We start from the raw sequence: 26,213 nt of genomic DNA, 5'->3' as shown, positions 1-26,213 counted from the left end.
ACCACGCCTGGCTAATTTTTTTTTTTTTTTTTTTTTTTTTTAAGTAGAGATGGGATTTCACCATGTTAGCCAGGATGGTCTCGATCTCCTGACCTCGTGATCCGCCCACCTCGGCCTCCCAAAGTGCTGGGATTACAGGCGTGAGCCACCACGCCCGGCCCCAGTGTGGTATTTTAATTTCTACTGAGTGTATCCTAACTGAATCAAACAACTAAGGGTCATGGTTCATACTGGGAACTGGAGATGCAGAGATAAAGCTGATTCCATCACAGTCATCAAAGCCAGCTCACTGTTTGGTGGGGAATAAACACACACACACACATGCACGCACACACGTACACACACACACAGAGAGAGAGAATGAATGTCATGGCCTAGGTGTTAGTTGTCCTCCAAACCGAACAGAGGCTCTGGAAAAAACAGACACATCGAATGCATCCAATGCCCGGAGCAAGGAGCAAAGAGAAATTGCAAGAATATACAAATAGGCAACAATCAGAAAATGGAAAATTAAACCACAATTATCAACAATCAAATGCCACTATATTACCTATGAGAGTAATGAAAACATTCTTTAAACTGATGATGTCAAGTATTATCAAAGATGTGGAGAAATCAGAACATTGATATACTGCTGATGAGAGTATAAGCCGGTTCATTTGTTTGGAAAACTGTTCAGAAGAATTTAAACTTACTAAAAAGTTGAACAGATGTGTATCCATGACCACACCCCAGCAATTCCACTCCCAGTATATACAGAAAGAAATGTGTACACATGTGCTCCAAAAGACATGTACAAGTATGATCATAACAGCCCTAGAAGGAAGTTCTGACTTCCCAACACATTATTCTTAAGAACACATAATGAAGGATTTTCAACAAGGGGCCATGTTGGGATGCTTCTTTTATGTGGATCTTGGCTAGTACTACATGGCTATGAAGGCTCCTTAAAGGAACTGTGCTGAACACTCAATAAATCTGTTATGTCTGAAGTAGGAATTAAAAGACAAAAAAAAAAAAAAAATGCAACAGATGGAACTAGAAAAGTAGTCAAGGATCAAACAAAATAACCTAATAGGATCATACAATATTAAAAAACAGGCTATTGCGATACCAAAACAAACAAAAATATAATAAAAAAGAAAACTATTATATAATCTCACTCATGAGATGCAAAAATACTAAATAAAATGGCAAAATGAAATCAAGCAATGCATCAGAAGGATACCATGACTAACCTGGAATACCCAGGAATGGGAAAAAGTCAGTGAATCCATCAGAATAAATTATCACATGAACAAATTAAATACTATACAAGTGCAGAAAAAGAGTGAAATGGCATTTAATAAAACTCAGGAGGCACCACTACTTAGCTACAACAAAGATTTTCACTTGTAACTGAGACCATGATGCTGCCATTCCGTCATAGCTAACAACCAGACATGGTGACTGAAATTCTCTTTTGGTTATAGCAGGAGTTCCCAATGCAATTTCACCCCCCTACAAAGATAATAGGTCATGGGAATCAGTATTTCAACAGTGAAGTTTGCCATACACCAGTTTAAACAAAGTTCAACCATTTTCTTCACTAGAATACTCCTTAGTCTTTTTTTTATTTTTTAATTTTTTTGAGACGCAGTCTCGCTCTGTCGCCCAGGCCGGAGTGCAGTGGCGCAATCTCGGCTCACTGCAAGCTCCGCCTCCCGGGTTCGTGCCATTCTCCTGCCTCAGCCTCCCGAGTAGCTGGGACCACAGGCGCCCGCCACCACACCCGGCTAATTTTTTCTATTTTTAGTAGAGACAGGGTTTCACCGTGTTAGCCAGGATGGTCTTGATCTCCTGACCTCATGATCTGCCCGCCTCGACCTCCCAAAGTGCTGGGATTACAGGCGTGAGCCACCGCGCCCGGCCATCTTTTTTTTTCACTTCTCTTTAGTCTTTTCATAAGCTGGTGAGGTGCTTTTGCTTGTTCCTTAAGAGGGGATTTAGTAGATGCTACTTTATAAGCTTCTTTAACTGTAAAATCCTCCTTCATTGTCAAGTACTAGTAAGCACTGGTGATTCCTTGAGATATAATTTCAGAAATGTTGGGATAAGTCACCATGTCTACATTTCTTGGTTAACAGGCAAATGTGGCACCCAGAGGGAGTGGCATAATAGCCAATTACCAATAATACATCCTGTTAAAACTCCCAAAGTACTCTGCTTTATGTTACAGTTGATTATTAAAAGTGCAACTGTTGGCTTTTTATGCCTTTGAAAAAGTGCAATCATGTAGAATGATGATCACTAGATGGTGAATGACTGACTGAACAGTGATATTACGAATCCCCTATGTGCACAAAATAGAGAGGTCAGGTGTAGACTTATGACAAGGAACCACAGACATTTAGTTATCAATGCATTAGTTCTGACGGAACTGACATTATTTTTAAAAAGAAATAATTTTTAAAAGGGTTGATTTCTAACTGTGTGAGTATATAAACACACACTCTATTTCATCATAACTAATCTGCCTTGATGCTAGCACTAAATCATGACAGCCACCTGGTTGAAAGTGGTTACAAGAAGCCATCGATTTTAAGATGCATTGTGATTTCCAAATAGTAAAATACAGCCAGGTGCGGTGTCTCACGCCTGTAATCCCAACACTTTGGGAGGCTGAGGCAGGCACAGGAGTTCAAGATCAGCCTGGACCAACATGGCAAAACCCCGTCTCTACTAAAAATACAAGAATTAGCCAGTGTGGTGGTGCACACCTGTGGACCCAGCTACTTGGGAGGCTGAGGCACAAGAATCACTTGAACCCGAGAGGTGGAGGTTGCGGTGAGCCAAAATCAGACCACTGCACTCCAGCCTTGGTGACAGAGAGAGAGATCCTGTCTCAAAAAAAAAAAAGTAAAATACATACCATATGATCACACATTTCCAAAGATCATTGATCAAGGCTGACCAATCCTATTAGGTATATAATGGATCTTTATAACAGACAACTGCAGTAGTTATCATAAGTGATCAAACTTGGCACTGGTGATAGTGGGGGAAATGGATACTATCTGCTTCTGATGTATTGCAAGATGAAGTACACATCACCATCTATGAAGTGTTCTGGTAAAAAATGTTTAAGCCTCTATTTCCAACTTCATGTTACGAGAAATGTGTAGGAGAGGCCCATATCAAATTTCATAATGAGGAAAGAAACTAATGTGTCTATAAAACAGCTTTCCTAAACTCTTCAAAAGTCTGGGTTTTTTCAAGTCTGAATTTTTTTAGCTCAGCTTAAGGGATAAACTCTGAATTAAAAACCCCTCAAATTCTTTATACCATACTAGATCTTATCCAGAATGAACTATCTGAAATTCAAATGGATGAGTGGTTATAGGAAGCTTTTCTGAATTCATTCCTCAAAACGGTTGTGCCTCTCCTAAGAATTCACCACTAGTAATACTAATAATAAAGACAATATCAACAATAGCTAATATGTATTCAGCATAGGCTACATACCAGATACTCTTCCAAGGATATGATGCATACTAAATCCATCTAATCTCTGTAACAGCATTATTAGTTACCATCAGCATTTTAAACATCATGTCCAGAGGAGATAAGCATTTTGCTCATCATCTTACAGGTAGTAGGGAGGTGAAATGGTGATGACAGTATGGTATTTGCCATGGATGAGGGTTTTCCTACATTTGTTACATTAACAGAGTTATTCTCTAGGATGAACTTACTGAAGTTTAACAAAGACTGAATAGTGTTGGAAGGCTTCTGTACATTTAACATATCTGGTATAAATTATCTTATGCTGTTACAGGCATTAGAAAATTTTGATTCCCTCATTTGCCAAATCTTGCTATAGTATGAATATTCTGCTATTCTAATCAGAGAGGTACAAGTGAAGAATTTCTTATTTAAATTATATTGTGACTTGTCTCATGTCTTGAAAAGTATGAGTCTTGTCTCAAAAATTATTTCTGGGAAAGAACAAACTTTGTTTTCAATTCTCAATCATTTATGGACTGGTAATTTTGTAAAATAGAATGTTATGGAAATGTCAAATTGCTATAAAAGTTCCAAATATTTACTCACTTTCCACATTTATCTCACGATTGACAGATGACAATTTTATGACTGCACCAGTCTCTGGATAATAATTTGAGTAGCATTTGTCTAAAGGCCTTCCTATAATTCTAATTCAAATGATTTCTCATTTGGATGAATTCTCTGATGTACTCTAGGATATTTACTATGTCTATAAGCCTTCCCAAATTCCTTATGTGCATAGGATTACACAGCAGTATGAATTCTCTGATGTGCAGCAAGAACTGAATTAAGTTTAGGTCCTTCCCACATTCCTCCCATTTAAACTCTTTTTAACAAATACCAATTATCTGATGTTAATCAGACTTTGTGTCATGAATAAAGATCTTCACACATTCCTTACATTTAAATGATTTTACATCAGTATAAATTGATATCCAATAAGACTGTACAGAAGTCTAAAGGCCTTTTCATATTAGTTATATTCAAAATATTTCTCACTAGTATGAATTGCTGGATAGCAAGATAATTGTCCATAAACAGAAATGAATGGCTTTTGCACATCCCTTACATTCACAAGGTTTCTTTAGAGTTCTTATTAAGTTGTCTGTACACACACACAAAATGTTCTTTTACAACTGTCAATCATAAGGTTTCATCAGTATCAATTTTCTCATTTGAGTAAGTTGTCCACAGAAAGGCTTCCCCACATTCTTTATATTTGTAGGGTTTATCATTACTATGAGTTCTCTCATGAACAAGTTTTGAGCCATGAGTAAAGGTCTTCCCGAATTCCTTACATCGATAAAGCTTCTCACCAGTATGAAATCTCTGATGAACACTAAGTCGATAGCCACTACCAAAGGCCTTCCTACAGTCTTTACATTCATAAGACTTCTCATTAGTATGGACTCTCTCATGCTTAACTAGGCTTGAACCCCAACTGAAGGCCTTCCCACATTCCTTACATTTGAAAGGTTTCTCACCGGTATGAATTTTCTGATGTTGAGTAAGGTGATAGCCACGACTAAAAGCCTTCCCACATTCTTTACATTCATAGGGTTTCTCCCCTGTATGGATTCTCTCATGTTGAACAAGGCTTGATCCACAATTAAAAGCCTTGCCACATTCCTTACATTCATAGGGTTTCTCACCAGTGTGAAATACTTGATGTCGAGTAAGTTGATACCCACTACAAAAGGTCTTTCCACATTCTTTACATTCATGGGATTTCTCACCAGTATGAACTCTCTCATGTTTAACAAGGCTTGAACCCCAACTAAAGGCCTTCCCACATTCCTTACATTCAAAAGGTTTCTCACCAGTATGGATTTTCTGATGTTGAGAAAGGTGATAGCCACGACTAAAGGCCTTTCCACATTCTTTACATTCATAAGGTTTCTCACCAGTATGAATTCTTTCATGTTGAATAAGACTTGATCCACAATTAAAAGCCTTCCCACATTCCTTGCATTCATAGGGTTTCTCACCAGTATGAAATATTTGATGTCGAGTAAGTTGATAGCCCCAACAAAAGGCCTTTCCACATATTTTACATTCATAAGGTTTCTTACCAGTATGGATTTTCTGATGCTGAGTAAGTTGATAGCCACGACTGAAGGCCTTCCCACATTCTTTACATTTATAAGGTTTCTCACCTGTATGAATTATCTCATGTTTAGCAAGGCTTGAGCCCCAAAAAAAGGCCTTCCCACATTCCTTACATTTATAAGATTTCACACCAATATGAATTTTCTGATGTTGGGTAAGGTGATAGCCACGACTAAAGGCCTTCCCACATTCTTTACATTCATAGGGTTTCTCACCAGTGTGAATTCTCTCATGTTTAACAAGGCTTGATCCCCAACTAAAGGTCTTCCCACATTCCTTACACTCATAGGGTTTTTCACCAGTATGAAATCTCTGATGCACATTGAGTTGATAGGCACTTAAATAATTCTTCCCACATTCTTTACATTCAAATTGTTTTTCAGCTGTATGAGTTCTCTCGTGTTGAACAAGTTTTGAGCCATGACTGCAAGCCTTCCCACATTCCTTACAAACATAGGATTTCTCTGTATTATGAATTCTTTGATGTGGAGTAAGAGATTTACTTTTTCTGTAAGAGGGTATTTTTTCATAGCTGATTATCATTTGACTGAAGTATCCCTCTTGATGTCCTTTTAGTCCCTCGAATATGCTTTTGCACTTCCAATTATTTCTGAAGATGGATGCCTCAAGGCCAAGGGTTTTACTTTTGTCCTTCATCTCCCATTGGGAAAAATTTATTTCAAAAATATCATTTTCTGAAAATATTTTTTTGGTCTCATATGTTGTTGACTCCAAATCTGAAAGAAAACAAGAAAACCACACATTTTATTTCCTTCGCTAGGGAAAAAAAAAAAAACTACAGTAGAAATAAAAGACAAATTAGGAGACTTACTGAACTCACTCCTGGGCATTAAGGCACTCCCCTATTAAATAACAAACTCAGCCTTGATTTTGCAGCTCTTGTGATCTTAATGTTCTGATTTTATAGTTTTCTGGAGGATTCCACAGAGGTCACTTCAACAAGTCCCTCATTTTCCCACGCTGATGTTCCCTCAAACCAAATGTCAGCTTCCATCAATCAAGCCCTTATGTGTCCAGTTGTGGTCATCCAATGTATCTTAATGGGAATCAAATTCTTATAATGAGCTTTGGCTGATTTTGTTTTGTCTAACAACTCTTTTGTCTAACAACTCAATGGTCACAACTCTGCCATTTTATCAAGGCAGCCATGGGCAATATGTAAACATATAAACAAATGGGCAAGACTATGTCCCAATACAACTTTATTTGCAAAACCAGGTGGATTTGGCCTCCAGAGCCAGAGTTTTCCAACCCCTGAGATAAAGCAAACATTGCTTTCACAAATGTTCACAATTATAAAAATATGAAGTTCAATTAAATTTAAATTTTACATTTACTTAGATTTATTACCCAGAATTTTTATAAAAGGATTGATTTTTATAACTTCATATAATGCTGCAATTATGTGAATCTATAGATTTAACCTTATTTAAAAATTTTAAATGTCTATCAATTTTAAAAATCAACAGTAATTATATTGCTATTTAAGGATCACTTTAAATTATAAGATCTCTAATTCACTTAGACAAAATGATCTTGAGAGTTACTAATAAATAATTTCTGGTTGCACAAAAAGTTCCTAAGAAGATATTCATAAAAGAGGAAGAACAAATATTTTGAGTTATTTTTCAATTAAGTTTACTTATTTCTTGACCATTGTTAAACATATTTTCACTCAACTAAGCTCAAATTACCCTGTCAAAAATCAATGTGATACACACATCATCTTATAACACATTAATACTGTTAATTATATTTTAAAATTGAAAATAAAGCTTTATAGTGTCATTCAGCATGGTATATTGACAATATTAGCAGGTTTAAATGCATATGGGAAATGCTATGTCATATCATAATGTATGAAAAAAGTGACATAAGTATGATATGATAGAAAAGACTGCTAGCTAAAGGAAAATGATGATCGTGGAGTAAACTGTCCACTCTGTATGAGGAAATTAAAGTATTATTCTTTTTCTTCAATACATGCAGAAAATAAATCTGCATAATTTTGCCACACTTCTGTATATACTTCAAATTTTAAGAGTCAAATAATTTTCATGCTTTTAGCTACCTTATACTACACATTTAAACTATTTTTAAATAGAACAGAATTTTTTATTTAAATAAAAATTAAAATCTTGCTACCTTCTCATTATTTTAAATATTGTGTTGATGTTCTGATTAATTAGTCACAACTATTGTTCTTGTCAAAAGCTCCTCTGACAACTCTTTGTTAATGCCTTTTCCAAATTCAGAATAATGAAACAGATTGTAACAGATTATGTCTTTCACATAAAATCTGCCTTTCAGGTTTCCTAAAAGGCCACTGAGCAAGCACAAAGATTTGCTCTTTTGCTTACAAAAGATACTAGAAACAATCAGGTTTCTTTGACATAATCCAGAATTTACTTAGCCCAAAACTACTATGACTGTGTTTTTGTTTATATAACCCCAGGTATATTAAAAACCAAAAGCTGACAATAAAAAGAGAAGTTTGGCCTTTCTAGGCTAATAAGTTACTTGTTATTAAAAGGTACCTGTCCCAGCAATAATGCACTTGTCAAGTTGGAGAAAATGTATATTCATATTCACGTACCCACAGGTTATGACTTTCTATAAATTAATTTTAAGAAAGATTGTGTATGTAGGTTTAAATACCCTTGTCAGTTTGGAACAATCATAATATTCTTTCATTGTCCATAATGTGTTTTGACTTCAAGGTAGTCACTTACTTCATCCTTATAAATTAATTAGGTTTTATACCTCAATAGAGGATTTAATTTTTTTCCATTATGAAATTGTTGTTTATTTTATTAAATTAACCAGAGCCAGTGAGCCTTAACAACTACAAGAAGGTTTTTCCAAACTCAAATCTACTGACATTTGGGCCCAAATCATTCTTGGTTGTGAGGGGTTTTCATGTGCCTTGCCTGTTGATGACTGTATAAAATTTTGGTTGAGCTATTAAATGATGGATGATTACTGTGATGTGAATGTGGGAAGTAAGTTTAATCATATATAGTTGGTCACAGGTCTAAACTGCACTATTGCTGTTTCATTTAACAATGTCTTACTGCTTTTTATGCATTAACATTTGGGTGTAAAGATTCTGTGGATAACCAAAACAAAGCCACAGTATTTAAGCTGACCAACCTAATATTTCAACTGAATATGGAGGTGACCAATTATGAACTAAAAGGAGTACAGTTTTGTACAACATAGCATCAGTAGTTTAGCGAATTTTAATTTCTATGTAAGGCTTAGATTTTAATTTAACATTATAGATTTAGATTTAACATTTTAGTTACTTACTACTTATGTTTTATGTAAGGTTTTACGGTGTCAGTAAATAAATATGGGTTTAACTTCTTTTTAAATGTCAAAAAAAATCATTGAGGACCCAAAAGACTTTTAGTTTATGTAGTTATATATTTTGATATTTGTCATGTTAAAAATTTAAACAGAGAAATTTTAAGATATTTATTAATTCACTTAAAATAACAATAAACCATTAACTGTTAACATGAATGCTTTGTTATAAAAATAATCTTTTCTAAAACAGAACAAAAGATGTTTTAAATTTTTTCAAATCTTTTAAATGAATGGTTTAATAAAAGACACCTGGATTCTCATATCTGCTTCTGCATTCAATCTATGACAATATGTTATTTAGGTTGAAATATATGAAGAAAATCATATATATGAAGTATATGAAGAAAATCTAGCCTCTCATGGACACATAGTTGGAAAATGGCAGAATATTTTACTAGTCCATGCAGATAACTGTGGATATTTTTCTTTGACACTACCCTAAAACTTAAGAAATGGTAGTGTCTGGTAGGTTAAGTGCAATGTGGAATATAAAATCATATCTGTGAACTTTTCATACTATGTTACATTAAAATCATTGCACTTTGAATAATCTTTTATCCATGCGTAATTTTGTAACATCATACACTGGTCATTTGGAAAATACTGATTCAAGGAGTTATGCAGATCTTTGAAATGTTGACATAGTTCATTATACAACATCAAAAAATCACATGTTAATATTACCACCCATCTCATAAAAGAAAATATTTATGTATTAGGAAGCTATAAAGCTCACAATTATGAATAAACATTTTACAAAATTCTAATTTTAACATGACAGATTGAATTATATCATTGGCAACAAATATTAGTTATTTTTGAAGTGACAGGCTCACTTGCAAGAAAATGTTTTCCTACTGCCCAAGTCTGAACAAACAAAGTTTGTCATTCTTTGGTGAAAAATATGGTGTTTTGTCAAAAAAGCAGTTGGTTTAACTCACAGTTTTTTTGGGGGGACGTAGTCTCACTCTGTCACCAGGCTGGAATGCAGTGGCACGATCTTGGCTCACTGCAACCTCTGCCTCTTGGGTTCAAGCGACTCTCCTGCCTCAGCCACCCGAGTAACTGGGACTACAGGCGCGTGCCATCATGCTCAGCTAATTTTTGTATTTTTAGTAGAGATGGGGTTTCACCATGTTGGCCAGGATGGTCTCGATCTCTTGACCTTGTGATCTGTCCACCTTGGCCTCCCAAAGTGCTGGGATTACGGGCATCAGCCACAGAGCCTGGCCTTTAACTCACAACTTAAACAACTGTACAAGTGGTTTTCTTCAAGGCAACCATCATACTTTGGTATACAGCAGAAGACCTTAATCGATACTTCCCATTTCATTACATAGAATATTTTTAAAATGTATATATAATCAAGGGTTGAGATTTAATAAAATGAATACTGCTTCTTCAAGATGTTCTTAAGTGAAAATGGGTTTTTTCTTAACACATTTTCTTTGTGTGTGGAGGTAAAGAATATGATCATTATTAGTACTATTTGGTGCCTCTGCCTTTGCTCATGCTAAAGCAGAGAAGATTCACCATGGCTTCTACACCACCAGTGGAAGTGTCACCACAGTGAAAAAGGCAAACCTCTCAGTATTGTTATGAGAATATTTTTCACTTTGTGAAAGGTTTGGCCCACTGAAAGGTTCTTGGGGACTCCCAGGGGTCTTCAGTCCACAGTTTGAGAACCACTGCCCTACCTAGAGTAAGAATTATGTCCAGGACTAAGGATAAAGCCAAACTATACCTGCCTTCAAAAATCAATTCTTAAAAAGATCATTGTGATCTGCTATTAATTTAACTGCTTGACTGAACAGTTCTAAATAATTATTAGGAAGATAATAAAATCCCCAAGTCACTATAACATGGCATCTACAATGGCCAGTATACAATAAGAAATTGTAAGACTGGTAAAGAAGCAGGAAAATTTGACACAAGATTTAGAAAAAATACAGTCAATAAAAGCAGACCCACAAAACCAAATGTAAATTCTATAACTACAAAATGTATGTGGAATGAAATCTTTATTGGATAGGCTTAACAATAATTGGACACTATCAAAGAAAAAAAAAACAGTGACTTGAAGACAGGTAAATAGGTATTACCAAACTGAAGTACAAAGAGTAAAAAGACTGGGGGTTGCACCTCAGTGACTGGTGGCACCGTATAAGTGGTCTAACACACATATAATTGGAGTCTTAGGAGGAGGAAAAGTACTAAAGAAGCAGAAAAAATTATTTGAAGATACAATGGTTGAAATTTCTCCAAATTCAATAAAAAAATCAACCCACTGATCAAGGTAAGGGAAAGTGAAGCACAATAAATGTAAAGGAACCATATCTAGAACTTTATAGTCAGATTGTTACAGACCAAAAATAAAGAAAAAACTTAACAACAGAGAATAAAGTATATATAAAATGAACAATAAGAATCATAGCTGTCTAATCATTATACACAATAGAGTTCAGAAGATAATGGAACATTTTTGAAGCTAATTAAAAGAGAAAATATATCAGTTGGGAAATTCATATCTGGTAAAAATATCCTTCAAAAATAAGAAAGATGAAGGCTGGATGTGGTGGCTCATGCCTGTAATCCCAGCACTTTGGGGGGCCAAGGCAGGTGGATCATCTGAGGTCAGGAGATCAAAACCAGCCTGGCCAACATAGTGAAACCTTGTCTCTACTAAAAATACAAAAATTAGCCAGGCATGGTGGCACACGCCTGTAATCCCAGCTATTTTGGAGGCTGAGGCACGAGAATTGCTTGAACCTGGGAGGCAGAGGCTGCAGTGAGCCAAAATCATGCCACTGCACTCCAGCCTGGGTGACACAGTGAGACTGTCTCAAAAAAAAAAAAAAAAAAAGAAAAAAGATAGAATTAGCTGCTAGTAGCCACACGACACAAGAAACGCTAAAGGAAGCTCTTCAGGCTGAATGAAGTTTACAGATTAGTAAAATTCTTACATTATACAACAAAGTAGTATGTTGTTAATTTCAAGTAGACCATGCTAAATTAAGGATGCATATTGTAATCCCAAAAGTAAATACAAATAATACAGCAAAAGATAACACATGAGATAAAATGGAATACTAAAAAATACTTGATGAATCCAAGAAGGTGGAAACAAAAGAAAGAACTAGTGAAACAAAAAATAGCAAGATGGTAAAGTGAAATCCAACCATATCAATAGTGACATTAAATGAATATGTAGGAGTGATGTCACACAAAATGATGAAATAGGAAGCTCTAAGGGCTGGTCCCTCCATCAAAGCAACAATTGAGCTGGAAAGAGAGATTGTCATCGGCCAGGCGCGGTGGCCCACACCTGTAATCCTAGCACTTTGGGAGGCCGAGGCGGGTGGATCACGAGGTCAGGAGATCGAGACCATCCTGGCTAACACGGTGAAACCCCATCTCTACTAAAAAAAAAAAAAAAAAAAAAAAAGTAGAAAAAAAATTAGCCAGGCGTGGTGGCAGGTACCTGTAGTCCCAGCTACTCGGGAGGCTGAGGCAGGAGAATGGCGTGAACCTGGGAGGCGGAGCTTGCAGTGAGCCGAGATTGCGCCACTGCACTCCAGCCTGGGTGACAGAGCGAGACTCCATCTCAGAAAAAAAAAAAATACAGAGAGAGACTGGCATCCACAAACTCTTAACTCTGGACCCTTATCAGGCACTTCCACAACAACAAGGGGAGTGCTAGAAGAATAAAGAGGCTACTATTCTTAGATGAAAGAGTGGCTTGTGCAAGCCACCATCCCCCATTTATCAGTCCAGCCAATGCTATGGGATGAGAGGCCTATGTGCCTGGAATGCTGTGTACCAACTAATCACTTCCTTCACTCCTCAGCCCCACCACAGCTGTGGGGAGAGCAGCCTGTATTCCTGGAACAGCCGGTTGGGACCTGGGTGGGCAGTGTGACCCTGTCTTCCAAAAAATTCAGGGTTGTGCAGTTTGGTGGGTTTCATGTTACTCTGAGGGACCAGCACAGATGACTGTCTTGATTTTAGCCCCATCAGCCACAGCAGCTTTCCCCAGAAGTATCTATTGGAAGATTTAAAGGGCTAATGGACCTTTTTTTCCTCCCGTTTTTACAGCCAGATATTTAAGTAAATCTTTGTCTGGTACTAACTGACTGCAGAGATGATGGAACAGAAACTTCAGTGACCACATACAATAAGGAATATACAATTTGCAAAGAGTTTGAAAAAGTCTGACAGCTCCAGCCCTCAACAAGCAGAAATCAGCTATGCCTGAGGAATTGGAAAATTGAATCTCCAGAGGTACTACATTATAATACTCAAAATGCCCAGTTTTAACAAAAGAATTACAAAGCATACTAAAACAGGAAAATGGGGGGCCCGTTCAAAAGAAAAAAAAGAATCTGACAGAAACCATGCCAGAGGAAGCCCAGACATTAAATGAACTATCCAAATATGCTCAATGAGCTACAGAAACCATGGACCAAGAGCTATAGGAAATCAGGAAAACAATGTATGAACAAAATGAAAATATCAATAAAAGGATAGAAATTATTTAAAAAAAGGAACCAAATAAATTCTGGAGTAAAGTAACTGAAATGAAAATTTCAATAGTGGATTCAGCAGAAGAAAGACTCAGCAAACTTGAAAATGAGTCATTTGAAATTATTGCACTAGAGAAGCAAAGAGAAAAAGGAATAATGAACAGTGAAGAGAGCCTGAGGGATCAATGGGACATCATCAAGCACACCAACATACACATCATATGAGTCCCAGAAAAACGAGATAAAAGTACAGAAAAAAATTTGAAGAAAAAATGTCAGAAACCTTCCAAAATCTGACAAAAGGCAGGAATACACACATCCAAGAGGCTTAACAACTTCAGACACGATAAACTCAAAGAGATTCATATCTAGACACATTATTGTCAAATTATGGAAACCCAAAGACAAAAAGACTTCAGAACACAGGAAGAAAGCAGCAGCCTACCACATACAAGAATCTGCAACAAGATTAACAGCTAATTTCTCATCAGAAACCATGGAGAACAGAAAGTAGTAGGATGGTATATTGAAAAGTCCAAAAGAAAAAAAACTGTCAATCAAGAATTCTATATCAGCAAAAACTGTCCTTTAAGAATAAAGGTGAAATTAAGGCATTTCCAGAAAAAACAAAAGTTGAAGGAGGTGATTACCAGTAGACCTACTCTAGAAGAAATGTTAGAGTGTTTCAGGCTAAAGTGAAAGGACACTAAACAGTAATTAGAAGCCATAAGGAGAAATAAAGAACATTGCTAAAGGTAACTACATGAGTAAATATAAAAGTTAGTATTATTGTACTTTTGATTTATTGATTTGAAAGACAAATGCATAAAATAATAACTATAAATCTGTGTTAAAGTAACCAGGCACTTCAAAGCAATAGCTGATTGTAAAACTAGAGCAGGGAAATTTCATACAAGATGAACCTCTAACACCTTGTTTATCAGAAAACCAGGAGGTACTCAAAGAGTGACGGAGATGTGCCAAAAAGCCATATCATGAAAGGATTCCCACTGACTAAATCTGGACAAGCTCCAACACTTTGAGCTTCAAAATAAATAACAGAAAAAAAACAGAATATAGCCCATTGACTAGAAATCCAACATATGAATAAATGGAAAGTTTAAAGAGGAACACAATATTGATTTATTTATTGAGGTAGAGTCTTACTGTGTCACCCAGGCTGGAGTGTGGTGACACAATCTCAGCTCACTGCAGCCTCAACCTCTTAGGTTCAAGCAATCCAGCCACCTCAGCCTCCCCAGTTGCTGGGACTAAAGGAGCGCACCACCACAGCCCAGCAAATATTTTTGTATTTTCTGTAGAGATGGGGTTTTGCCATGCTGCCCATGCTGGTCTCGAACTCCTGGCCTCAAGCGATCCAACTGTCTCAGCTTCCCAAAGTGCTGGGATTACAGGTGTGAGCCACCACTGTGCCCAGTTCCACAATATTTAATAGTTTCAAAGTTCCTCCCCACAAAATAGTTATGGAAGGGATAAAGGGCAACTGCACAAGGAGGAAGCCAGCAGACACCACCTTAATCAAGTACTCAGAGTGAATAACATGAGTAATGAAAAATTATTCACACTACCCAACAAAATGCAGGGAGAAGAACGCAGCATCAGTTCTGTGATAATCCTGCCAAAGATCCATACTCTAAATCTAATCATGAAGAAAGAGCAGACAAACCCAAATTGAGGAACACTATACAAAATAGCTGGCCTGTAATCTTCAAAAACATCACAGACATATATGCAAGTCAAGGAAAGACATGTGAACTGTTTCAGACTGTAAGAGACTAAACAATCCAAATTCCACAAACAGGAACAACAAAACAATATATTATCTGGCCCCTTCCTATCTCCCTGGCGTAATTTCTTAGTACATGTTCCTTTGATAACTCTACTCTAGAGTTCTGGTAAAGTTCCTTTCCAACAACAGGGCCTTTGCATTTGCTGTTCACTGTGATTGATCTGTTCCTCCACCAGATATTCACATAGCTAGATCCCAGGCTCCACATCTCTGTTCAAGAAAGCGTTCCCTGACTATCTTACCTAAATTAGCCCTGTCAGTCCTCATCATTTTCTATTCCCTTATGCTGTTTACCTTTTCCAAAGAATTTGCCTCATTACATACTATTTATCTATTTATAAATTTACTTATTTGATGTTTCTCCTTTACTACAAAGTAAACTGCATGAAAATGGGCAAGTTATCAAAGCTTGTTCATGATTCAATTGATAGTGCTCAGCACAAGGCTGGCCAAGAGTAGACATTCGATATAATATTTGCAGAATTTATGAAATCTGGTTTCTTTGCCATGGTTATGAAATAAATGTCCTATAATGCAAATCCAGCCCCTTGGCCATTAAAGGAGAGAGGTGATTGCAGGGAGGGCCCGAGAACGGTGTAAAGCTCACTGAGGGATGGGGAAGATCAACGTGTTTAATGAACCCATTTCTAACCCAGCAAGTATAAAAGCATGCCCTTGGGAAGGGGGAGAAGAAATTCACCTGGTTTCTTCAAAGACAGCCCTGTAATTTCCAGTGCAGAAAGCTGATGATGCAAAGAGGAGACTCTAAATTATTTCAGGCAGATGACCTTACCCAGTGACACCAAGTTACTATAGTTCTCCAACATTACATCCACGTACAAGTCCCTCTGAGCAGGGTCCAGGCATTCCCACTCCTCCTGAGAGAAGTCGATGGCCACATCCCTGAATGTCACCAACCCCTAAAACCAAAAACCCAGGTATTACTTGTGAAATTAAAGAAAACATTTCCAAGAGGAAAAAAAAGGGTACAAAGGATGAACTACAAAGAGGGGGAGAAATATAACAATCAAGTAGGCTGAAAGCCTCTGATATAGGTAGGAAAAAGCAAGAAAATCTGTGACTAAAGCTGGATGTCAACATGTTCTACAAGAATCTTGTTATAGCAGAAAAAACCTCCCGGATACTGTAAGATAACTCAGCTATCCAGATCTGTCTGGTAATATATTTTAAAAATCTCAGTTTCTTCTCTGTTAAATAAAAAGTGTATGTATATACATCATGCATATTTACAATGTGCTATGTGCCTTCCTCATAAATTCTTTGTAAAAGTGAATTGCTCACCATCTTTCCCCTTTAAGAAATAAAAACAAGGCCAGGTGCAATGGTTCATGCCCGTAATCCCAAGCACTTTGGGAGGCTCAGGTGGGCAAATCACTTGAGGTCAGGAGTTCGAGACCAGCCTGGCCAACATGTGAAACCCCATCTCTACTAACAATACAAAAATTAGCCAGGTGTGGTGGCAGATGCCTGCAATCCCAGCTACTTGGGAGGCTGAGGCAGGAGAATCGCTTGAACCCGGGAGGCAGAAGTTGCAGTGAGCCGAGATTGTGCCACTGCACTCCAGCCTGGGTGACAGAGCAAGATTCTGTCTCAAAAAGAAAGAAAGAAATAGGAAAACATGGAAACATTTTTCCAAATGTACTACAAAATCTTTATTTTATAAAAATGATTCCCATTAAATTAGCGACTATCATCAAGACTCAAATACATCAGATTACATCATAAGCATTTTTTCTTATGATGAATAAACAATATTTTTATTTGTTGCAATTCATTTTATCCTCTCAATATATGAGCTTAGTCACTCAATTATATCTGTACCTTTAGGCTGAACAAAACTTCTGTAGATTTTCTTGATCGTGGAAATATATTATCATCTAGACCTTAGGCATCATCTTATCTGTTACTATCAACTACCCCTCACTTAGTACTTTACTTGTTCCTGATTTAGAGAGTACTGATACAGGACACATGAGGATACTGATATAGGATGCTGCACATGACACAAATGCCACTCATGGCCTACACATCCTGGTTGATGACAAAATGACTTCAAAGTCAACTGGTTCAAAATCCACTGGTAGTGGAGTCCTTTGGTGACTCCAAAGACCACTGGTCTTCATCTCTTAGGAAATTCCTGGAAAGAACCACTAACTCCCCTCTCTCTAATCTGAAGCACCTCCCAACACATGCAACTTCACATAAACTGAGGTTGAGACCAAGCAACCCCAAAGTCCATCTTATCTCTGTGGAAAACTTGGGTCTATGGAGAAGTTCTATAGGTCTAAGGAAAATTAATGAAAAGATTCACACGCCCTAAAAATCACAGTATTTCATGGAGAGAAAAATACCAACTTACATCAGTCATGGTTCTGGAATTGCAAGAACTAATTAATGCTCCATGGGATTCCTCTATTGGTGAAGCACAGAATCCAGAAAAGCCGGAACTGGGGAGGTAAAACGAAGTGTTAAACCAGGTGTGCCTCAGTGATCCCATCCTGACTTACGCTAATAGAAGATCTTATCTTCTCCATGCCTGTTTGTGCTACACGCTCCACGCACCATTTATGGAATTCAAACTTTCACCTAAACTCCAAAGGTCTTCAGCAGGGAGGTTTCTGGCAGTGTCTGGTTCTGAGGATGTGAATCTGGACCTGGGATTCGACAATTCAGTCCTGGCCAGGAAATCAGATCATCCTCCTTCCATTCCTACCTCTCAGGAATACCTGTCACGGTCCAAGCTAGAACGTCCTTCATGGGCTCAGGACCGAAGGAAGTTGGTCAAAACATGGGAGCTGGACAGGATGTATAAGGAATTCATCAGGAACCCAAAAAGCTGACTTTCTAATGCATATATCAGAATATTCATGACACAGAACATCATGCAATGAGTACATGCTAACTTAGGGAAATAATCAAGATATACTCAATAGAAAAAGGAGGTTATGAGATTTATGATATGATTACATTTATAAAATACATATATATCAATACAGAAAGACTGACAATCACATCAGTAGATGAAAAAATGTTTAGAAAGTTATACATCTCAAGAAAGAAACAGGCCGGGTGTGGTGGCTCAGGCCTATAATCCCAGCACTTTGGGAGGCTGAGGTGGGTGGATTATGAGGTCAGAAGATCGAGACCATCCTGGCTAACACGGTGAAACCCTGTCTCTACTAAAAATACAAAAAATTAGCTGGGCGTGGTGGCAGGTGCCTGTAGTCCCAGCTACTCAGGAGCCTGAGGCAGCAGAATGGTGTGAACCCGGGAGGCGGAGCTGGCAGTGAGCCGAGATCGCGCCGCTGCACTCCAGCCTGGGTGACAGGGCAAGACTCCATCTCAAAAAAAAAAAATAAAATAAATAATAAAAAATAAAATTATGTATCTATATATATTAACAACATTTATCTTTTCATTATGATCCTAATGTTTTCTGTTTAGGTAATCCACACAATCATTGTAACCATGGTCATACATTACACTAACTGTATAATTTCTACATATGCCTATGTCTTGCCTAGAAAAAAAAAAGGATGAAATTTCCCAAGTTATGCCATGGATATATTAATGGAATAATACTAATGGAATAATATTAATGAAATGATATTAATATATCCATGGCATAAGTTGAGGAATTTCATCCTTTTTTTTTCATTTTTTTGGGGGGGTGTTTATTTATTTTTTTGTTCCCCTTCCATTAATGAGGTTTTGACTCTGCTTTTCCTATCTTGACTGATGGATTTATTTCGTATGTGAACCTGTCTTAGACATGGTACTCTCCAGATAACTGAATCCAGATAACTGAATCGCCTGATCCTATTAGGCTCACTTTGCAACCAACATTAGTAGAATAAAAACTATAAAGTATAAACCTTACAGAATAAATTCCATTTGCCTCCAAATGCTTGATCATGGTTCAACAGTATTGCTTATAACTGCCTTCCTATGAGTTCCTAAAGCAGGTCTCCTGGATTGCCTACTGGCCTTTGTTGCTGACTGCTGACTGCCTTATGCTTACCCCAAGGCATATTTGGTCTCCAAGGTAACAACTATGTCTTCCAAACACTGTATTACCCCTTAAGTATAAGTATCACAGGGTTGGGCATTTGGGGCAAATTCTTTACCCAAAACTTCACTTCTAGAAATGTATCCTTAAGAAATAGGTAAAGAAGGGCCAGGCGCAGTGGCTCACGCCTGTAATCCCAGCACTTTGGGAGGCCGAGGTGGGTGGATCACGAGGTCAGGAGATCGAGACCATCCTAACATGGTGAAACCCCGTCTCTACTAAAACTACAAAAAAAATTAGCTGGGTGTGGTGGTGGGCGCCTGCAGTCCCAGCTACTCAGGAGGCTGAGGCAGGAGAATAGCGTGAACCCAGGAGGTGAAGCTTGTGGTGAGCCAAGATCGCACCACTGCACTCCAGCCTGGGCAACAGAGCGAGACTCTGTCTGAAAAAAAAAAAAAAAAAAGAAACAGGTAAAGAAGAAAGAACCACACAAGATGAATACACAAGGGTATTCAACCAAAAATAATTTCTGGTAACCAAAAATGAGAAACTACGTAATAGTAAGCAAAAGGTTTAATAAATTATGGCCCACCATATCCTCATTAGTTATGATGGTGTTGGTTCATATTAATTGATGAAGAAAGACACGCATGATCAATTCCTTAGGCAGGCAGGTTTGTAACTAACATAATGTGGGAGGTATATTCTATTGAAATTAAGATAAAAGTTCTGGTGTCAGACCTTTAGGATGTGAATTTGAGCTCGATAGTTATCCATTTCTCAATACCTCTGTTTCCTCATCAATAAGAGGGGTGAGAACAGTGTCTACCATAGAAGAGTAAGTAACAAATCCATACAAAATACTGAATGGTATATGATAATTGTTTATAAGTTGTCTTTTTTATTTATTTATTTATTTTCAGAGACAGGGTCTTGCTCTGTTGCCTAGGCTGGAGTGCAGTGGCACAAACACAGCTCACTGCGGCCTCAACCTCCTGGGCTCAAGTGATCCTCCCACCTCAGCCTCCATCCCCAGTAGCTGGAACCACAGGTGCATGCCACCTTGCCCCACTAATGATTCTTCTTTAAAATTGTTTGTAAAGACAGGGTCTGACTGTGTTGTCCAGGCTGGTCTCGAACTCCTGAGCTCAAGGAATCCTCCTGCCTTGACCTCCCAAAGTGCTGAGATTACAGGTGCAAGCCACCAGGCTTGGCCACATTTTCATCATTATTATTGAAAATGAAGAATGTTACTGTCCCTTATCCTGTTATGATAACAAAGAAACTTAAGCCTACTCTATTTTGCTCACAGTAAAATGTGTCTTTCTCAGACCTGTTTTCTTATAATGTGAACTCAAATTTCACAGGTCAGCCTTGAGTCTGCTATTCTTCCTAAATAACAATGTGAGCAAAACAGGTTCTCAGAAACATACAGAGGAAAATACCCCTTCCTCCCAGAAGATACACAGAGATTCAGCATCATTAAGCTGCATCAGAAAATACAACCTGATTAGGTATCAAGCTGAGAACTTAACCAGAGGCTTAATCTTACTCTTCTGTACAAATTGGTGGTTTACTTAAACATTTACAACCAGAACCTTCTTATTCCACCTCCTGGTATTTACACCTGTCCTTGGAAATATTATCTGTAAAATGTATTTTTTGTAAGATGGCTGTATATTGGAGATTATTGCCATTGTCTGTAGAGGTAACCTTTAAAATAATCTAATTCTAAAACTCTTTTTTGCCTGGTAATTCATTTTTAAATGACATTTCTATAATCCCAGAAGTTGTAAATATTTGAAGGTCTTCAAATAAGGGAATCACTAGTACTTCCCTCTTCTCCCTAAATATTCAAGATTAACATAAAACCTAGATCTGGGTTGGATTTCTTTTTCAAACAAAGAACTAAAGAGTCTTCAATTCATTTACATCACCAATTACTATAATTTTATTCTGCAGAAAAAAAAACCAGACCCATAGGCTCAAAGGAAAAAGGATTTAAATAAAAATATTCCAAAGTGCCGGGTGTGGTGGCTCACGCCTGTAATTCCAGTACTTTGGAAGGCCAAAGGAGGCAGATTGCTTGAGCTCAGGAGTTCAAGACCAGCCTGGGCAACATGGTGAAACCCCATCTCTACCAAAAACATGAAAAATTAGCCGGGCATGGTGGCACACACCTGTGGTCCCAGCTACCTTCCCTCTGAGGTGGGGGGATCGCTTGAGCCTGGGAGGTGGAGGTTGCAGTAAGCTGACATTGCACCACTGCACTCCAACCTGGGTGACAGAATGAGACACTATCTCAAAAAAGAAAAAAAAAAACACCAAAACATTAAAAATGATTAACTCTAGAGGATGCGATTTTTAGCTTCCTTCTCTATATGTCTCCTGGACTGCTGAGTTTTTTTTGGACCAAGCCTGCATTAATTCCATAATTGGAACTATAAAGACATTTCCAAATGTAAAAAACTGAGTGACAGGAGGAATATATTCCAGTCATTAAGAAAACTGAACAAACGGGGCCAACACTGAAAATCAGTGGGCCTGAAACAATTTACACCTACCAGCTCTTGAACATCCTGTAGCTGTTATTCAATGTAATGAGACACGTTCACTGTCAAGATTGTCCTGTAAATCAACACAAATTAGATAAACCACCTTCAAAGTCTGAGGAAGAAAATAAACGTGCATAAACAAAACAGTATTTGGTACAGAGTAGATGCTCCGTAAGTATGGCTGCACCTCTCCACTTCTTCAGTGAATGACCAATTAAAGTAACATTTTAATTTAATCCTTGAAGTATGTCTTCCAAAACCCTGTCTTATTAGATGGGATTGACACATAACACAATATTCTTGAGCACTTTTGTTCATAACTGTAATGATTGCTTAAAATTGTATCATTTATATTTTTCCTTCCTTTGACTCTTTATAAACTTAATTTTTATTAGGTGCATATCATTCCATCACTAGATATACTGCAATTTACTTGACTATTTCCATTCTATTGGACACTAATTTTTTTTTTTTTTTTTTTAGATGGAGTCTTGCTCTGTCACTCAGGCTGGAGTGCAGTGGTGCAAGCTTGGCTCACTGCAACCTCTGTCTCCCAGGTTCAACCAATTCTCCTGCCTCAGCCTATTGAGTAGCTGGGTCTACAGGCGCATGCCACCACGCCCGGCTAATTTTTGAAATTTTAGTACAGATGGGATTTCACCATATTGGTCAGGCTGGTCTTGAACTCCTGACCTCAAGTGATCCACCCGCCTCGGCCTCCCAAAGTGTTGGGATTACAGGCGCAAGCCACTGCGCCCAGCTGGACACTAATATTTTTCAAGCTCTTTCCCAGCAATTACGGTCTTTTTTCCAGAACAATGGAGTTAGATCTTTTTGGGTCATGGTCACTTTTGATAATCTCATGAAATTATAGACACTTTGCCCACTTAAAAAAACACATTTACATATATTTACAAAAATTTAGTCTCAATTTCAAGGGATTTTGGTCACCTGGAAGCTCGTCAATGGAACAAGAAGACCTCAGGTTAAGACTTCTTGTCGTAAGGCTGGGCACAGTGGCTCACGCCTGTAATCCTAGCACTTGAGGAGCCTGAGGCAGGCAGATCACTTGAGTCCAGGAGTTAGAGACCAGGCTGGGCAGCATAGCAAAACCCCCTCTCTATAAAAAATACAAAAAAAACTGGTCAGGCTTCATGGCACATACCTGTAGTCCCAGGTACTTGGGAGCCTGAGATGGGAGGATCGCTTGAGCCTAGGAGGCCAAGGCTACAGTGAGCCATGATCATGCCACTGCACTCCAGCCTAGGCAAAAGGCCAAGACCCTGTTTAAACAAAAACAAAGTTTTCCTGTCCTAGATCATTTGAGCATCTGGTCACTTTTTTGTGTGTGTGTGTGAGACAGTCTTGCTCTGTTACCCAAACTAGAGTGCAGTGGCGTGATCTCGGCGCACTACAACCTCCTCCTGCTGGGTTCAAGCAATTCTCCTGCTTCAGCCTCCTGAGTAGCTGGGACTACAGCCAACCACCACCATGCCCGGCTAATTTTTTGTATTTTTAGTAGAGACGGAGTTTCACCATGCTGGCCAGGCCGGTCTTGAACTTCTGACCTTGTGATCTGCCCACCTCGACCTCCCAAAGTGCTGGGATTACAGGCGTGAGCCACCACCCCCACCCCCCACTATTTTTAGTTAATTTGCAAGCACCCACACAATCAACTTCATATTTCCGTTACTCTAATCTATAAAAAGTTTACGGGAAATAATCTAGAAGAGCCCAATAATAGCAACTCAATATTCAGTAAGCCCATATCACGGGGACGACACTGCTCTACGAAGCTTTACATATAATAACTCACCTTACATCATATCAACTCCATTAGGTAAGTACTACCCTGTCCCTATTTTATAGATGTGGCACAGAGGGCCTGAATCAATTGTCTAAGTACACACAGCTACCAACAGGCAGAGCCAGGATTTGAATTCAGATACTTTGGATCCAGAGCCTTAATTTTTTTGTTGTTGTTGTTTTTTGAGATGGAGTCTCTCTCTGTCACCCAGGCTGGAGTGCAGTGGTGCAATCTTGGCTCACTGCACCCTCCACCACCCAGGTTCACGCCATTCTCCCGCCTCAGCCTCCCGAGTAGGTGGGACTACAGGCGCCCGCCACTACATCCAGCTAATTTTTTGTATTTTTAATGGAGACGGGGTTTCACCGTGTTAGCCAGGATGTTCTCGATCTCCTGACCTCATGATCCACCTGCCTCGGCCTCCCAAAGTGCTGGGATTACAGGCGTGAGCCACCATGCCCAACCCCAGAGACTTATTTTTAACTACAACATAGTACGGCTTCTTACATGCCACACAAAGCTGGACTTGAAACAAGTCATGCTTGGAAATGTTACAGACTTCTATCTAAAGATTATCTGGAAGTCCCCACTCTTGTTGGTGCAAATTACAAATCCCTATGCTCAAAGCTCAATCATATTTCCACCCCTAAAAGCCTCACAAAGCAGACAACATTGTCATGTACTGCCAGAAACATTCCCTTACTTAAAATCCCTTATACCTTGCCTTTCTTTAAGAATCATGACTATGGGCCAGGCGTGGTGGCTCACACCTGCAGTCCCAGCACTTTGGGAGGCCAAGGCCAGAGGAACACTTGAGCCCAGGACTTCAAGGTTGCACTGAGCTATGACTGTACTACTGCACTCAGCCTGGGCAACAGAGTGAGACCTTGTCTCTAAAAAAAGTTAAAAAAAAATTTTTTTAAATTATGACTACAGAAAAGATAAAAAATAATTTGTATATAACACCACCTAATTACCAGTCTCTTCAAATAATCATAGTATAAAATAATGCTCTAATAGCAATCTACAAGAGGTGCCTTTCTATAACTCTTCAGCGTATCATAATGCACTGAAGTATTTGAACAATTTGCCATATGAACAGGTGGGTAAGGATTGAGAAGAACAATAGGGGGCCACTAGGAGGAAATATGTACCAGCATGGTGGGTCATGTGACTGGAAAGGTGGTTTATCTAATTTGTGTTGATTTACAGGAGAATCTTGACAGTGAACGTGTCTCATTACATTGAATAACAGCTACAGGATGTTCAAGAGCTGGTAAGTGTAAATTGTTTCAGGCCCACTGATTTTCAGTGTTGGCCCCGTTTGTTCAGTTTTCTTAATGACTGGAATATATTCTTCCTGTCACTTATGACCTAGAAGCAAAGGTAATTGTATGTACATGTATTTTAAAAGTATGTATAAAAAACCTCACCTGAACCTTGATTTCTAAACATGCAAAAATCCTTTTCTCCTCTTCAAACCCCTTCTTAGAAATCTGGCAACCTGGCAGCACTGGGTGAAAAACAGTAACATGAGACATCAGCATTTCTAGCGCGTCACAGACTTAATTAAAAAAGAAAAAGAAGAGCAAAACACCCTCTGGGGCCACTTCTGCCTTCATCCACACAAAACCAAACGGAATGAAAAGGGAGGCTAGAGTCTGTCTCTGTGTTGAGGGCAATTCTTGGGGACAGAGGTCTGCTTGCAATGGCTCTGAAACATGTAGCTCACCACCAAAGAGCTCCTAGAGGCGCCTCTTCTAGAAATCCCACCTCTAGAACTTCCCCATCAGGTCTTGACAAGATCCTGTCCCGAGGACACCTCCAGATCTAAAATTCTCATCCTTCTTGCTTGAAACGTTCATTATGGGGCTTAGCATAGACTTCTTTCTTGCGGTCATTTAATTGTGGCAGGCCCGAAGACAGGCTAAAGGGAACCTAGAGCATTTGGTCAAAGCAAATCACACTTACAAATACGGCCACGCACCCCGTCAGCCCGTCACACATTCACAACTGCACCCACCTCCGCGGAGACACGCCCCGTCCCTGCCACGCCGTCTGAGACACACTATCCCTCGGCTGCTCGCGTGCACACAGGCTTGAGGATCCGGACACGACACGCTCTGTCCGTGACCCAGCCCTCCCCACCTCCAGCGCCCCCGATGCCACCCCCACCCTCACTGCCGGTTCCAATCGGGCCGCGGTAAAGCCAGCGAGCCCTCCCAGCTTCACCCGGGCTGATTACTTCTACGGACACGACCAACTCACCATGCAGAGTCCAAGAACCTTAAGGACACCGGAAAAGGACCCAGAGACCCGTGGTTAGTTTGGACTCAGAGACCCGTGGTTAGTTTGGACCCAGAGGCTGATGGGAAACAAGAGCCTGGAAATGCTCGCAGGCTGGGAGAGGAGCTTCTGGCAGGCAAGCTCGCCCCGCCCC

The 26,213-nt window shown here is 38.8% G+C and overlaps 1 protein-coding gene across 11 annotated transcripts; it reads right to left on the bottom strand.

The window, feature by feature from the left end:
- Positions 1–1,318: 1,318 nt before the first annotated feature.
- Positions 1,319–26,213, bottom strand: ZNF283 (zinc finger protein 283). 11 transcript variants are annotated; one of them, XM_054540605.2, is made up of 8 exons: positions 26,042–26,188; positions 25,506–25,711; positions 25,207–25,286; positions 22,918–23,086; positions 21,976–22,039; positions 17,762–17,849; positions 16,175–16,301; positions 1,319–6,392 (listed from the first exon to the last, which is right to left on the bottom strand). In XM_054540605.2, exons 5-8 carry the CDS (start codon positions 21,987–21,989, stop codon positions 4,690–4,692), a joined length of 1,932 nt encoding a protein of 643 aa, XP_054396580.2. In that variant the 5' UTR covers positions 21,990–22,039; positions 22,918–23,086; positions 25,207–25,286; positions 25,506–25,711; positions 26,042–26,188; the 3' UTR covers positions 1,319–4,689. The 11 variants fall into 11 exon arrangements, with proteins under 11 accessions (XP_054396580.2, XP_054396581.2, XP_009230992.2 ...); XM_054540606.2 differs by lacking the exons at positions 21,976–22,039; positions 22,918–23,086 and adding an exon at positions 16,082–16,124 and having other exon boundaries at positions 16,222–16,301; positions 26,042–26,189; XM_009232717.3 differs by lacking the exon at positions 22,918–23,086.

Source organism: Pongo abelii, chromosome 20 (assembly GCF_028885655.2).
Source record: "Pongo abelii isolate AG06213 chromosome 20, NHGRI_mPonAbe1-v2.0_pri, whole genome shotgun sequence".
NCBI classification, from domain to species: domain Eukaryota; kingdom Metazoa; phylum Chordata; class Mammalia; order Primates; family Hominidae; genus Pongo; species Pongo abelii.
This window is presented reverse-complemented; position numbering and strand designations above follow the sequence as displayed.

Excerpts from the sequence above, each read along its gene's own strand:
- ZNF283 (XM_024237465.3), bottom strand. Across the intron at positions 16,302-17,761 it reads ATTCCAGAACCATGACTGAT|GGGTTGGTGACATTCAGGGA; the intron begins GTAAGTTGGTAT and ends TTTTGGTTTTAG. Across the intron at positions 6,393-16,174 it reads TAGTAACTTGGTGTCACTGG|ATTTGGAGTCAACAACATAT; the intron begins GTAAGGTCATCT and ends GTTTTCTTTCAG.